Here is a 16,085-nt window from a genome sequence, read left to right as displayed (position 1 = left end):
AAATCAGTACCACAATGCGATGAACAGAATAACATTGTAAAAGAGATACAGGCAAATTATCAACAGAGATACAAATAACAGTTACGTCACTGTGGTAAATGCATACAAAATATTGCTGGAAATGGAGGGGACTGCTAAAAAGCAGAGCTTGTAGTATTAGAATGCAGTCCCCTCATAGAGAAAAATATATAATTGCAAAAAACAACAACAACAAATTTCCCTAAGCGGTAGCAAAAAAAAAAAGACAGACAGAGTAATACACACATACATCCACACATACGGACGCACATTAACAAACACATGGCGGCTCTCTTGTAAGGAAAAAATTGATGAGAGGATAGAAAGATATAGTAGTGAAGAAGGTAGTAAGTCCGAGGTGGACAAGGGGGGGGGGAGGAGGGGAGAGGAGAGGGAAATGGTGGGTCATAACCAGGGCACTGGAGGCACAGAAGCACGGGCTCGCTGATGAAGAAAGAGTAGTGAGAATAACGAACCAACAACAACTTTGAAAATCAAAAGTAAAAAAAGAAGAATGAATCTTCGAGGTCCACAGTATATTTCTTCGGTTCTGCATGCTAATAAGTTGACTGACTGCTGACCCACAGTCGAATCGGGGTACATCGGGGCACATCGGGCACTTTTCAGCTCTCTGAACGGGGTAACAGCGTGATAAGATCGTATAGATCGTTCAGAGCGTAGATACAGCGTGCATTGATCGGATAACATCGGCAACATCGCACTAACAGCGTAGCTACATCGTTCTAAAGCGTACCGGCAGCGGCAGAGATCGCAATGTCTAATTCCCGATCATCGTAGTAAGAGCGTAGCAAGCACTTGGTAGTCGTAACTGCAGCGTACTTAGAGCGTTCTAACATCGTACTGTGTCCAGATCGGCTCAGGTTTTACCCGATCCTTCCCGATCTGAGAAAATTGTCAAATCGTAGCGAGAACGGCATAGTGGAACGGGGGCTTTAACTACAAAATTTGTTGGATATCGTAGTTGTAATACCCTGCTGGACGTACAGTACATACATGTACATGTATACCTAACAAGTGTCTTACAGGGTCACAGCATGAATCATAGAATTACAAACAAAGTTTTGGCATTTTGAAGTTAATGCAGGCATCATGGAGAAATGCTTGATATTTAGCAGGCTCTACGAAGAGAGACTACATGCAGATTTCTACAGGTTGTTATATTTTTGATGTGTGTGTTTTGTGTGTGTGTGTTGAATTGTGTGCCAGCTTGAGCTGTGTTGTGTGCTATTAGCGTACATTGTTTTCTTTCTCAATCAATTTCCCCTAAAGATTAAATTCAATATACCTATACCTGGTTGCTGTCAATGGCTGGCTGGCATGCTCCATTGCACCCAGAGGAATTTCAAACACTCAAGGTGTGAGGGTTTTATCAATGTCAATATTGACACAAAAGTGAAGTAGTCTTAGATTTCCTAACCTTGATGTCGTTACTGTTTTCTTTCTATGCTAGCATCTGAATGTGGAAAAAGAAATTGTAATCTATGTGAGCATTCTAGATGAAGTTCACATTTCTGACATTTTGTTGACCCTTGTCATAAGTTTGCTTCTGTAAATGCAGAAATTTTCACATAGTAGCATTTATTTTTGCATATTTTGCCTTACATTCGGCTTGCGCGAATTGTTAAACCCATGAAAATATCTTCACAATTTTTATCTAGACATTTCAAGTAGGTTGGCAATTTTGCACAGCATGAATTCAAGAACCAGCAAATATGTTTTTGTGCCACTCAGCGCGAAAACTTAATCGCGCCAAAATACCAACGTTTACAGTATTAGAACTATTAAGAGGTTCTTTGATTCATATATTTTCATTACAGTGTTCCTTGTGATAGCTGTCGATGAATATGAACATAATTTTTAACATGTTTCATATCTGAAGTATTGTGTAGTATTCGTTTGAATAGACTGTTCTTTGTTTACCAGGGAACCGTTTTTTTGTGGGTGTCATGCAAATTTTGAGTAGCTAAATTGATAGAGATAGCGATAATTTCAAAGTGCCTTTTATATGGCATGTGATTGTTCTCAATATCACAATGATCAAAATGATGATTGCACTGATACTAAATTAATGATAATGATCACATAATACTTATGGAAATGATAATAGTATTAATATGACATTGATATCACTATTATTGTTATATTTGTTTTCTTTAAATGTTATAAGAGAGACAAGAAGATTAAAAATGATAACACCCAATGGCCTGGAGATAAGGCTAGATGGATGCTGGGGTGGGAGGGGGGGGGGGGGGTGTGCGCCTGGGGGTGATGATTGGATAGGACTTGCTGCAGTTCAGACAACCATAACTCATTCTTTTAGACAGTGGATAAACCTCCGCCTAAGCCATTCCTGAGATTGTACATGGTCATTGCATTCCATGTTTTTCTGCAAATACATCATGTATAGTATTCCCGAGAGATTCATTCAGTCTGGAAGATGGATTAAGAAGGTTCTTGGGCACTAGACATAGCACATTGATTATTCATTTATAATCTACATAGGATTCTCTTTTTCATCTTTTCCCCAGAAAACTGCTCATTAATCAGGTACTCTGGGGACATTGTAGTTTCGGATTATGAATTTGTGTAAACAGGTGCCTAGCATAATATCAAGGTTTTCGAAAGTAATGATTTTTGTTTTGTTTTGTTTTGTTTTGTTTTTTAGCATTGTGGTCAAAATGTATAGAATATATGAATAGTGGCTTCATTTTGTAAGTTGCCATGGAAACAATTTCATCTATTTTGAGATTATTCTTCTATATAATGTTCAGAATGATACAGCTAAGTTGGGCATTATTGGAATGGGTGGGTTTGCATGTCGTAAGAAGTGGCGCATTGAAACTAATCAACAGTAGCAACAATGTATTACAAATTATGTATACTGTAAAAGTGGATATTTTCGCGCTTGGCCGAAGTAATAAGAGTTTCGCGTGTTTTTGATTACGCGGAATCCGGACATCAGCTACTGGAACACATGGCAAGCAAAAATATTCGCGTGCTTTTATTTTCGCGCTAGTTTCTGGTTGCGCGGAATGCGTGAAAATTTCAACACTGCAAAAATTTCCACTTTTACAGTAATGATCAGAACTCTCACACATCAATTTCAAGCAGTACCGGTGCTCTGAGTGTATCTAAGAAATGCGGCAAAGAATTTTGATAAATCACTGGCAAGTTGTGGCTTTAATTTTGCTGTTGATTATTCCTGTTGGTTTTTCTTTTTCTTCTGGTTCATAAAGACATTCTTTGCTGTCTCAGTTTTTAAAGCAGTTTGAATCTGCGGTCAGTTTTGTATGCCTTTGTCTCCAAAGAGTGCTTGAGATATTATATTAGCCTGTTCTTCATCAGCCATATTCCAGCCATACTTGTACAAAATTGTAGATGATAGTCCTGTGTGTGAGGTCAGGGTCAAATGTCATCATACTTTGACTGAAGATGCTGTTTTCAGCTGTAGCCTCAGCTGGGAATGTGCTGAAGTCATTTTACCTGCCAAGGGATACAAATAGGTTATGATTTCATTACTGTTGGTTTGTTTGTTTATTTGTCCGTGTGCAAAATAACTAAAAAAGTAGTTTAAAGGATTTGGATGAAACTTACAGGAAAGGTTGAGAATGACACAAGTAACAGATGATTAAATTTTGGTAGTGATCTGGGAATTTTTAGGAAATTTATTTGTTTTAGGGAATCCAGCATCTGCTCGGAGGAAAGTCAAATGATAATATTCAGTATCATCTGTAGGTAGATATGAATGCGGTAATAATCATCTAATTTGTGCCAAAAAGGTCTCAAGGTCAAACCTTTGTCACTGGTTGAAGTCATTGTACTTTCCATCTAATTGTAAAATGAATGGCCATAGATGCAGCTAATATATACTGTAATCTGAAAAGGCTGAGACATCTCTATGAAGTGTCCACTGATAGATGAAGTCATATAAAAGCAGCTGATATTATTGTCTCAGTCATTGATTTGCCAAGAGCAGACAAGCCTTTGTGCTGATTAATATACATGATTAAACACAGGCCTCACTGGAGTACAGCTGTCGTATGAAATAGTCCAATCACTGTGTGAAAACACAGTGTGTGTATTTTGTGCAGGATGGACGTATTCCTGATATGATCAGCGGAAAGGAATACCCCACAGGGGGATGACGGTGCATAGTGATGAACCTTTGGACAATGCCTTGGATGATTTAAAATTTCAGTAATGTTGTGCCAGGTACAGATGTATGTGTGGAATTCATCATAATCAGTTGGGGATTAGTTTGATAGAAATATGCCTATTCTTTCACTTTTATGCCCCATTGAAATCCTTCCAATCAACACAATATTCTCTAATACTTCAGTGTCATTCTAATCAACACTGTGTACAATGTAGGTATTATTCATCTTGCATACTGTGTTTTTGTATGCTAATGCATTCATTCATGCATACAGTATAGTTCATTTGCATGTTGAATTTCTATACACATTGCTTGTCCTTGATGGTGTGAGAAAATAGATGAAATGTACCATGCATTCATTCATTCATTCATGTCTGCATTTACAATTGTATCAATGCAGTCATTCATTTGTGTCTTTATGTTTTCATTCATTCATTCATTGATAATAGCATGATACTGTATGCCTGGTTGGTATTGTGTGGAGGCTCCAAATTTTGGAGTAATTTGGGGCCAACCAGGGGGGATATCTCTCACCTGTCTTCCAGGGTGTGGGTGGTGGACCATCTCAACGTGGTCCATTTTCGTATCCTGTTCTTTACTCAAAGAGGAGTAAGATCTATTACTTGTATGAGTTATGCCTCTCCCACACACATACATGTACACGCTATCACTAGTTCAATTCTATCCAAGGAATTGATTTTAAGTACTGGATCTGTCACTGTGTCCAAGGCTGTGTTTTTTTTTTTAACTCAGAAGACGGAACCATGTTTCAAAACTTGTTTTGTATGGCATATGTGAGCATGATTTGAAACATTTTTCTAGAAATGTTGCGTTTATCTGGAAATTATATTGTGATTTGGGAATTGTCATTGTGCAGGTGCATTGTACCATTTGACTTGGGAAGTAGAGGTCAGCTGTTGTACAATTATAAAGGAAACAATTGGAAGTTGACAAACAAATGTAGGAAGCCTGGCAATAGTTTCGTTCACACGCAGTTGCCAAACTTGAAGTTTAGGTCAAAAACTTAACTGTCGATGATTAGCTGCACTCGTGGATTCACAATGCGGGTTCACGCGCGCACCTAAACTTTCAGTTACAACTTGTGACCGAGCCCCACTCGATGATTACAGCGGAAGTGCAGAGTCTGTGCTAGATGACCTTGTGCCCGTACAAAATAGTGCAGCGAACGAGAGGCGAGGTTCACGCTAACTCTCAAGCTCGTTAATTATTGTGTCCACACGAAGCAAAACTACGAGTGGGGACCCCCTATGGCTCGTGGAGAGAGCATAAACCCTAAGATGTCTCATGGTTCTAATCATCGACTAAACTTTAAGACTGCTAACTTTCGAATGCGTCCACATGGTGCTAAACTACAAGCTAATCATCGAAAGTTAAGTTTTCGACCTAAACTTAAAGTTTAAGGAACAGCGTGTGAACCTATCTGAAATAAACACATTTCAAAATGGCTTTGTCATTTTCTACTTCGCCGAAAGGTTTTTGCGGCTCAAACGTGTTTCAAATCACCCTTTTATTGGTGTTTCAGATCTGTGTTTCTAACCACAAACGAAAACACAGACTTTGCACATGCAGAAAATGCCTCAAACACATTTGGAATGATAATGCACCGACTAGAAGAAGGGTATTGGTATATTATAAATGGCGAACAATATCTCATGAGCTTTGATGTTTTTTTTTCTTCTCCTCACTGGCATTGTCAGGCAGAGAGAGGGCGCTGGTGGTGCCACAACGAGGCCATTTTCATGACTCTGCTGGACGATTGCTGCACGGAGCATGACACCATGCCAGCCACTGACGGGTCAACGGAATCTGGTCAAGGTGAGGCTGGTCATCCAGCATGGTCAACCAATAAATGTTAATGAAGTGATTATCAATGCCAGAGGCTGTCCCAGAAACCCCCGTTTTAACAGAGCCTTTCAAACTTGAGTTACCGCGCCAATGTCCGGATAGCGTCCAATAATCTTGTTTTACCCTGTGTGTTAAAACAGTCCCTGCGCAATGTTGTATGGACGTTGTTGCAGTAACTTTTGCCAAATTCTACCCTATAGCCAGCTAATGTGATTACCCTGACATTATTACCCTGACATTACCTAGACAACCCTTCTATTAGAATGCATATTTATGCAATAACATTTGAATGTGATACACTCAACATGCGTTGAAGTATGGTTGACAAGAGAAATTAAAGCATCAAAATCTAAATGATTTCAAAATTAAATACAGTTTTTATCGGAAGATTACACGCATAGCTAATTCAAGGCGTATTTTTGTTGTTGCTGTTTTCTGTGTTGTTATCGTCCATACCTCCGTAGTTTTGTTTTGTAATGATTGCATTGTTTTGACAGTACATGGGTCAGCTACTCACAAGGGCTTTTTCCTTTCTTGCTGCTTCCCCCACCAATGGCATTGTCTTTGTATGTAGTCATACCGCCACATTATTTCTAATTGTATGTCGTATGTCCCATGAATTTTTTTCTCTAATTGTATCCCGTTTTGTACTTTCATGTTTTATTGTATGCTTTGTATATTTTTAATGCTTGGTGCAAAATAAACTGAACTGAACTGAACTGAACTGAACTGAACAATGTAAGCTGTTAGCAGGGAAAGATCAATGTGCTATATGAAGCCAGCTGGGTGTATTCATTGCTGCTTCTAGAGATTTCAAGTGTTCCCCCAAGAAAATGAGTTACATTAGGTGTAACCATGCACTTTCAAAGTGATTTGGTCTACTACTTCAATATTGCCCTATTGGTGTTTCTTCATGTCATACCCATTGTATTCTCTTGAAAATTGTCAGTTTTCTAATGTGCTGGGCAGTGTAAGATCAATTGTTGTTTAAATGGATGTTGTCTGAATATCATTATTCTTTATTATACTAGACTTTCTTCTCATCATTGGCCACTGAGTACAGATATCTTTAGACAGTCCAGCTCTTGTTTCTTCAAAAGTCTGTGGCTGCATTCACATGATTTATTAATATCATGTTTTTTGTTATTTTAGTTGTGATAGAGAGTGTTTTCCTCATAAAGCCAAAATTCACTGTGTTATGTGATGTAGCATCATCTTCAAATGAATATACAGTACACAAATTGTACTTGCAGTCTCTGTCCTTAATGTGAAAGGGCCATCCAGGGGAAAACTTTCAGGTATGAAAGGAGAAATGATTGCACAGTGATGCGATGTAGTTATGATGACTTATAGCCAAATCCACGTACAGAGATCCTCTAAAGATGCGTCAATGATGATGAAGGATCCTCGCTTGGATGCTCTCCCTGACTCCACGATTCATCATTTAGCTCTTTTTCCTTCCACTTTTAGTTGATATGGATCCCTGCAGTCCTTTTTGGCTCCACCTTCAGAAAGAGAGAGAGAGAATCAATTTGCAATTTGAGAGAGTGTAACCGTGTATATGTGTTTGTGTTTGTGTGTGTGTGTGTGTGTGTGTGTGTGTGTGTTTGTGTGTGCTGTGATATTGGTAATTAAAGTGAGGGTGGGGGCGAGAAAGGGAGGAGTAAGGAGAATAGAGTAAGAATTGATTATATAGTATGTCTAAAGTTTGATGCTTTTTTGTGGTAAGGAGAAGAATTTGGTTTTATTTCATTTTCATTTTCTTTATGGTAAAATTTTATTCAATGACAATTCATCATGTTATATTTCACTGATATATTAGTTGTAGTTTGAAGTATACATTCAAGATGAATATTATGGTATCTTACCAGTGAAATTGAGTAAAGATGACTGAAAAACACACAAAAAAAGTGGATATAGCCTTATATCTTTCATGCAGATGGGGTTTGGAAACCTCTGGAAAGTAGTTGCCTTCTTTTGTAAAATATGGTAAATTTCAAACAGAAGGACTGAGTAATTGTATAAACTGAATTTTCTCTTTATTCATGAATTACATGTCAAGTGAAAGAGCTGTCTTTTCTTGTTGTTAAGGACAGTTATTAACATTTTGCGTTTAAGGCACCTTCAAGTATAATAATGGCAAGAACCCGACATAATCTCACTTTTCACATCTTTACTGATAAATTGTGCCAGGATATAAATTCTTGCTGTTGCACTTCTAAATCACAGTGAGATTTGGTAGAAATTAAGGTCAGATTTGCTAGAATTTAAGATAAAATGAATGGAGGGATACAGTCCGGAAAGAGTACAGCCCCTATAGATCAGTGCACATATGCCAAAGACTGAATCCAACATCGTCTGTACGTGCCATTTGATTCCACTGTCACTCTTATCAAGTTATCATACTCAAAAGGTCACACTGCCATGCAGAATGACAATGAGAAGCAAATTCTGGCCTTTTTTGTATTTTCTGAGATGTTCGTGATGTTACTGAAGGCATAATTTCATCTTCTAAAGGAATAAAAAGGGGGATTGTGAGGTTTCTGAAATCATATTTTGACAACAGATTGAAGAATAAATATCAATGATTTCCCAAAGACTCTGTATTGGTATAACACGAGTCAATGCCGAAAAAACATCCCACACCAGATGCACTACATGTTGGTGTATGTAAACTGTAATAGAGAAAATAATTTTATTTGGCGTTATGTCGATGTAACAAAGAGAAATACAGTAATTTTATAGAAATTAAGGTCACATGCTCTTTCAAGAAAACCCAGATGCACTGCATATTGTTGTACATGAATGTAGAACAACAACAACTGGAAGATGTCAGACATTTTTTTTTTTCTTCTTAATGGACACTCTGTGTTTAATAAGTGTTCCTAACGTTGAAGAGCGGTGATGGTATAATTTTCGTCCTTTTGTTCCCTCCTTGGTTGGTCCAGAGGCCATCGATGCAGTGGTAGGCAGCCTAGAGATGCTGGAGAACTCCGCCCACGCCTGTAGCGTCGACCTCCTCTTCCTCCGGGAGGTCATGCAGAGCAAGCTGATGCAGAATCTGATCAAGGTAAGAAACAAACAAACAAAAATAAACTAAATCAGCAGTGACACCCATATCAACTGGAGAGTTGTCCAAAAATAGTTGATGGCTCTTTTTCTTTAAAAAGTCTATGAAACAGTGACAGAAGTGAATGCGTAAATAAGGAATCGGAAATAGGTGAGCGTTACATTTGGGGCACCAGAGTATGGCGTCAATCTCATAGTCCTGTGGGAAGTCATGCCGAGCAAGTTGATGCAGAATTTTGATTTGGCGAAGGGAAAAACGGGATGAATAACAACAGCATGGCAAAATTTTACATATGGCGACAAGTTGGCCAAAAATAGTTCAGTAGCTCTTTCTGAAAGCCCAACGCAACATTAATGGCTGTGAAGTGAATGTGAAATGATGTGATGTTGGGGCGGTTTGTTTGGTATTGATCGTATCCGAGTATAGCATCAACACCATCCTCCTGTGGGGAGTTATGCAGAGCAAGTTGATAAAGAATTTTGTTGAAGTATAAAACACACACACACACACGAAACAAACCCACAATTGAAAGATCCTACCGGATAAACAGCAACAGCTCTGGCAAATTTGCAAGAGTAAAGTCCAAAAATAGTTCAAAGCTCTCTCATGCTGAAAGCCGATGCAAAATTGACTGCGAAGTGAATGTGAAATGATGGAATTGGAGGACAGCGGGTTTTTCTATTGATAGTATCGGAGTATGGCATCGACCGCATCTTCCTGCCGAAGCAAAGTGATGTAGAATCCTGCGTTGGTGTAAGAGGCAACGCAGCATGTCAAATTTAAGAAACGACATTGACAACAACAACAACAACTAGAACAACAGGGAAATACTGTTTATGGCCTTCTAGCTGTATATAGACCTATTCACAGTTTCGAAACACTTATGTCGGCTAGAACTGGGGGCTTCCAAAATAAGACGAAAAGGCCCTCATTGAGTCAGGTGCATTGCTGTGTCAGGACATTAATCAACTGTACTTTTGAAACAAATATGTGCATTCAAAAGTACAGCGCTGTTATCATAGCAGCACTGAATAGGGTCATCCCTCCATTGAAGTGCCTATTTTTATGTTATACTGTATACGCCAAATATTGTGCAAGGTTTTTATTTTCGTGAACTTCGCGAGTCAGGTGGTATTCGCGAAATTACAGACACGCAAAAATATTGACTCTGATCAAGCTGTGAATGTGACGTAAGCATATATTCTCCACGATCGCGAATTTAACCACTCACGAAATCGTCGGGATGTTCCAATTCGTGAAAATTTAGACTCTCTATTTATATGGCGTATACAGTACATAGTATATCTTTGTTTGTATATCTTTTTATGACGGAAAATAAAAACAATACAGGACAATATGAGAATGAAACCAACAATGATTTTTTCCATGCTCTGCATTGTGTACATGTCCAACTTCCTTTGAAGGAGAAAGAGAAGGAAAGAGAGATAGATAGATGGAAACAGAGGGAAGGAATGAAAGACAAGAGGACAAAATGAAGAGTTTGAAAAAAAATAAACTTCACTGTAACTCTGACATTTTGGTTTAGTTGAGGTATTTGTGATTAAATCTGCTTGAAAACAAAGAAAATTTGAACAAAATATTGGATATTTTTAATCATGACTTCAAGAATATTCCTTGTTCTGTTTCAAGTGAGGTATCACTGGAAAGGTTTTAATTTGCTCTATCCAATGATGGACTTACTTTAAAATGTTCAAAAACGGCGCTCAACCTGTTTTGGAATCAAACTCTTCAAATGTATCATAGGACAGTCTTGAAATGTGGTGCCTCCTCTGGTAGTTTTTTCCATTCAGGATTATACCCATACTGTTGCCCTCTGTAAAATTCAGTAGGCTGTGTTCAACGTTGTGAGTGCTAGAAAAAAAATGGATGCTGTTACTACTTGATCAGAGAACGTGGATCGTGTGTGGTGTTGATACCGACGTGTCGCAGGGACTTGCCAAATGAGCCCATTAGGAAAAGGAGGAAGAAGAGGAGAAAATTTGATCCCATGTACTGTGTCATGGCATCTCTGCACACCCATTCAAATGCAATCAATTTTCTCCCAAATTAGTTGATGCAATCCAATCGCGGGTTGCCACGGCAACGCAGCAATTGCGGGGCGTCTTGCGTCACAGAGGTTCCGTAAGAATGAGTGCTGGGTTAATATGATTGTAGCTACAGGCATTCCATGTGTACAGTACAACTTTCTCTCCCTCTCTTCTCTCTCTTCTCTCTCACTCTTTTCTGTCAATTTTTTTCAATGATTTTGCAGAGTGTAATATATTCCCAGTAGAACAGTAGAAGCAATAACAGTTTAAGAACTGCTTGTAATACACTGTGCACATGATCATGCCATTTTTACTGTACTATTTCTCATCCCATAATTTAGTATTACCTTTAATACATTTTGTGTGAACGAGGCACATGTAACTGCACCCATGTATACAATTTTCACAACATCATCAGAAAATTTTTGTATCTGGTGGCATTGGACACAAAAGGTGTATTTTACACCAGAAATGTCACAGACCAAGATAGGCAGGCTTCAGATGTTGAAAAGGGAAATTTCTAAACTGGGATGAATATGAATATCAAGTGGTTAGTGCCAATATGAGTATAAATGACTATCACAATGGTTTTAATTCAAAAATATATTGAAGACATACGGTACCTCTAGAAATTAAAAGCAGATGAAGTATATTGTGAAGTTGTTATTGCACGATAAAAAAAAAGTTATTCTCCCAGTAGTCAATGTTTCAATCCCATATTCTCGTCTGTACAACATGTTATCATTCTCACCCATGACAGTAATTGTAATAAAAGATAATTTCAATTCTGTAGCTAACCATGATGGTGGAGCTTTTGATTACTCTTTAGACAACTTTGTCCACTTGATGAAGTGAACATGTACATGTATTACTGCTCTATGTAGTCTGTGGACTGAGAAAAAAAAAAGTATATTGTGCATCACATATTGGCACGAGGCACTGTATATAGCACAGCCCTGGAACTCATTGTGTACACAAAGTTGATTTGGCTGTACAATTCAATTTATCAATTGCACGATGAACCGTAACAGGCATTCTAGACCATCTTCACTGCATCAAAGAATTTGATATGCGTGAGAAGATGCGCTAAAAGGACAGTGCAGTGAAGTGAAAGCAATATTGGCATCAATAAACTGTGGATGGATATTTCTGTTTTATATGGATCTCTTTTAATATATGATAATGTAAAATTCATACCAATATTTCTCATGTTGAAATCTCTGTGAATTTCTGAAAGTCAGTGTTTCTATATAAGATGTATTCCATGTACTTTTACACAATATACAAAATGAAATAAAATGTTGTCACATTTTCAGTACCCTAAGATAAAAATTGACAAATTTCAAATTTCATATCAAAGAATTGCACATTTTGAGAGAAGAAATACTGTATAAATGTATGAATTACCAGAGTACAGAAAGTGAGTCATCAACTCATTGATATCAAATAGATCTTGTCAGTGACTGACATACAGTACAATACAAACATTACAGAGGTACTGTATGGGGTTTTGAAAATTGATATTTTTGCAATCTGGTGTAGTGCTATACTTCTATTTCAAAGGTGTCATTCAGCTCATGTGTGCTTTATAGCCAAGGAAGGTGAGAAACCAGGGCGTGTCAGTGGTCCACCAGGGGGGTGGAATGACCCCCAAAATATTTGGTGCGTGTGACACACATGGTAATACCCGACCTCCGGTTGCACACCAAGTGGTATGATTGGTATGTAGGTGGGACAAGATTTATTTACCAGGAATCTGTTCATGACCCAAGGGACTTCGAGATGTTTAAAACGTGCTGTATGATTTCACATCCTTGCACGCACACGTATATATTTGTATCATGAATCTTCACGTGAGGCTTTTGTGTGCCATACAAATTGAGCCATTACATGCACATTAAGAAGAGCTATCATGGCTCAGTGGGTGAGACTTCAGACTATTAATCGTGAAGTTCTTGGCTCAAGTCCCCTGGTTGCAGAAGTCATGCCCTTTACAGTTGTATAGGTGAAGCACCTTGTATTCATTGCCATGTCATTCTGACGGGACCTCTAAGAGAACAAGTTGCTCACATGAGTGGGATTTACTTAAGTACACTGACGTGAATTAGCGTGATAAAAATCTCCAGATTTGCATTATGATTGAAATCTCGAGATTTTTGCCTGTGTGCATGGACACAAGTAACCCCTAAATTGCGCAATCAGCATCATGATCCAAATCCAAAGAAATCGTGCACTTATTTCAGAATTAGTGGGATAATTCACACTGTCATCACAGTGTGAACACTGGAGCAAACAATCTCACGATTTTCTGTCCCATCATTCAAAGCATACATCACAACAGCTCGCACATGAACACAAGGGCTAGGGTTCTGGGTCGCCAGTTTGGCAGATTTTAGGCATGTGCAGTTTCATCTACAAATCATCGCGATCAGCAGTTTGCGGCATATTTCTGTCCACGTTAAAACGAGTGCAAAAATATCTTGAGATTTGGATCTTGATCATTATCCCACTATTTTATCCGTTTGAATGTTGCTATGGTTGCTTTCTTATGCATTGCTTTCTAAAATGGCCACATTAAATCAGAATACGAGGTTATGATTTGATGATGTCTTACCAGTACAGATAGATTTTTGCTGGATGTTAAAAGACGTTTAAAAATGTATACATGTCATCTACATGTATCTTGTGAAGATGTTAAAACATTCTCATCAAATATTGAATCATAAATTCGTGTTGCATTGGCAAGATATTGAGTGTGCAATGGAATTTGGTCTTTGGTAGACATGCATATTCTCTCTCTTTTTGCAGGCTTTAACAATAGTTCATGAATGTATTTTGTTTCTTTTGCTTTCAGTCTGCATCTCCATTAATGCTATAATGTTACCCTCCATCGTTTATTAGTCATGCTGTTGATTTCGGCTCCTCAATCAAAGTTTCTCTTCACAGCTGCATAACTTCACTGGGTTTTAATTCAGTTATTGGCTGGATGCGTGCAACTCTGGAGCGAAATATCATAAAGTCAGCTGAGAGCAATTAGGCGGCAAAGAACCCAGCTTTGACCTTGAGTGCGTCTCATGCATTCTTAACTACCAGAGGCTTAAAGTGCAATAGCTACAGAATACTCCGGTAATTAGCTGGGATGCCCATACCCCAAGAAGACCTTATGATATAAAGCCTCTGCCAAGCCATGCTCCCATAGGACACTCACTATACTTTAGGAAAGCGAGTACCACGGTAAGTGGTAGCAATTCTCTTCCAGGAGCTTTTCAGATGGATGTCCTTTCCTCCTCCTCCTCCTCCTCGTCCTCCTCGTCCTCCTCCTCCTCATCCTCCCCATCCTCCTCCTCCCCATCCTCCTCCTGCCTCTTCCCGCCTTCCCTTTCCTCGTCATGAGTATTCAACACATTGGACAGGCAACTTCTTGTATGCTTTGCATTGAATTCGTTCTGTATGTGTGTGTGTGTGTGTGTGTGTTTGTCTTTGTATTTGTTTTTCAGTGAGTATTTGTGGCTCTGTCCCTGGTATCATGTTACTTTTGTTACTTTGTACTGCTCTTTATTCATGCATTGACTTTATTCTGGAGCAAGTTCTTCCATCCACCCCCCCCCCCCAACTGTAAATGGATCAACTTTGTGTTTGAACAAAGGGATCACACTGTGTTGGATTTCAGTAGGCCATCAATTGTCTTTGCACCCCAATTTTTAATACCCTTCCATAAATGCCAGTCGTTATACACTTGTATTACTGTCATATGCCAAAAGGATGCCTTATTTCTGTAGACTTTCTCTGAATTTAAGACATATTTGGCCTAGCGCAGATGGTGAATTTTGGAAAATGTCAACATGTCCCCAAGTCCTGCTGGAAGGTGTTGAGTTATTTGTGTGTGTGTAACTCACTCACTACCTCAAAGACCGATGCAGAAATGCTTTTTAAATGTACCCATATCTGTCCAACATGTCATGTACAAGAACAAATATTCACAGCATAACGTATGCATGATAAACGTCTGCAGTTTACCTCTTTGTTAGTAGTGTATGTAGACCTGCTCTCATAAGAATGGATGATTTCTACATTTGTTATGAATTGCTTTAGATCTTGTGTCAGCAAGATTTGAAAGTCTGTCACAAAATTGCCAAGTCCATTTTTTGTTGTTGCAAGCATTATATTATATTTGATCAGCCCTTTAATCCAAGGAGTGTGTTAAATATGTGTGAAAGGGAGGCCAGGGGTGGGAGCATCAGTGCCTTGTCTATAGAGCATCATTAGAATACTAAGGACAGGTTCAATATTTATGGCCATCTCTGTTTTACGTGAAGAAGAAGTACATAAAACTAAAACAAAAACAGTGTGCAAAGCAAAACACTCTGCGATATGTCAGCATCATGCATTGGGCCTGTGGTTGACTTATTATCACAGAGGAGTCGGGTTTCATTTCTCCTCCGACTCTGGCGGCGTCGCTGCTGCTTCGGTGTCGCGCCAAGTGTGGGGAGATGCTTCACACGTCCATTCAGCTCACGATGCACACCGTATAGTATGCACGCTTTGATCCATTGTTTTGCAGTTTACACTACTGCCACGTTTACATCTATATGCGGTATCTTTCCAGTGCTCACAGTGAACTCTGGATTCTTTACTTGCCCATTCTTAGTACTTGAATAGCATCGGGTGGAATTCTGATCACATCGTAACTGTGCAGAATTGATCCATCAAGTCGCAGAAACGAAGATTCTGTCTGTTGGTGCCGTACCTTTTTATCATAATTTTGACTCTGTATGGTGGTTTAAGTGCATCGCAAGGCAAAGTAAAGGAAAAAATATTTTACTTGAGCTCTTGGTTGGTCGTATATCTCTTTGTTTTGGTGACAGGATATTCAGAAGCTCATTGATTGCTACAGTGGTTGAATATG

The 16,085-nt window shown here is 38.7% G+C and overlaps 1 protein-coding gene across 1 annotated transcript in view; it reads left to right on the top strand.

Moving 5' to 3' along the window:
- Positions 1-5,917: 5,917 nt before the first annotated feature.
- Positions 5,918-16,085, top strand: part of LOC139726148 (protein PALS2-like) — a 42,162-nt gene continuing 31,994 nt past the window's right edge. The window contains exons 1-2 of the mRNA XM_071637227.1: positions 5,918-6,031; positions 9,010-9,131. Coding sequence (XP_071493328.1) covers positions 5,956-6,031; positions 9,010-9,131 — 198 coding nt within the window. The 5' untranslated portion in view covers positions 5,918-5,955. The remainder of the gene's footprint in view (positions 6,032-9,009; positions 9,132-16,085) is intronic.

This window comes from Diadema antillarum, unplaced genomic scaffold (assembly GCF_040938485.1).
Source record: "Diadema antillarum isolate AM-2024a unplaced genomic scaffold, OU_Dant_1.0 seq00000079_RagTag, whole genome shotgun sequence".
In the NCBI taxonomy this organism is placed as follows: domain Eukaryota; kingdom Metazoa; phylum Echinodermata; class Echinoidea; order Diadematoida; family Diadematidae; genus Diadema; species Diadema antillarum.
This window is presented reverse-complemented; position numbering and strand designations above follow the sequence as displayed.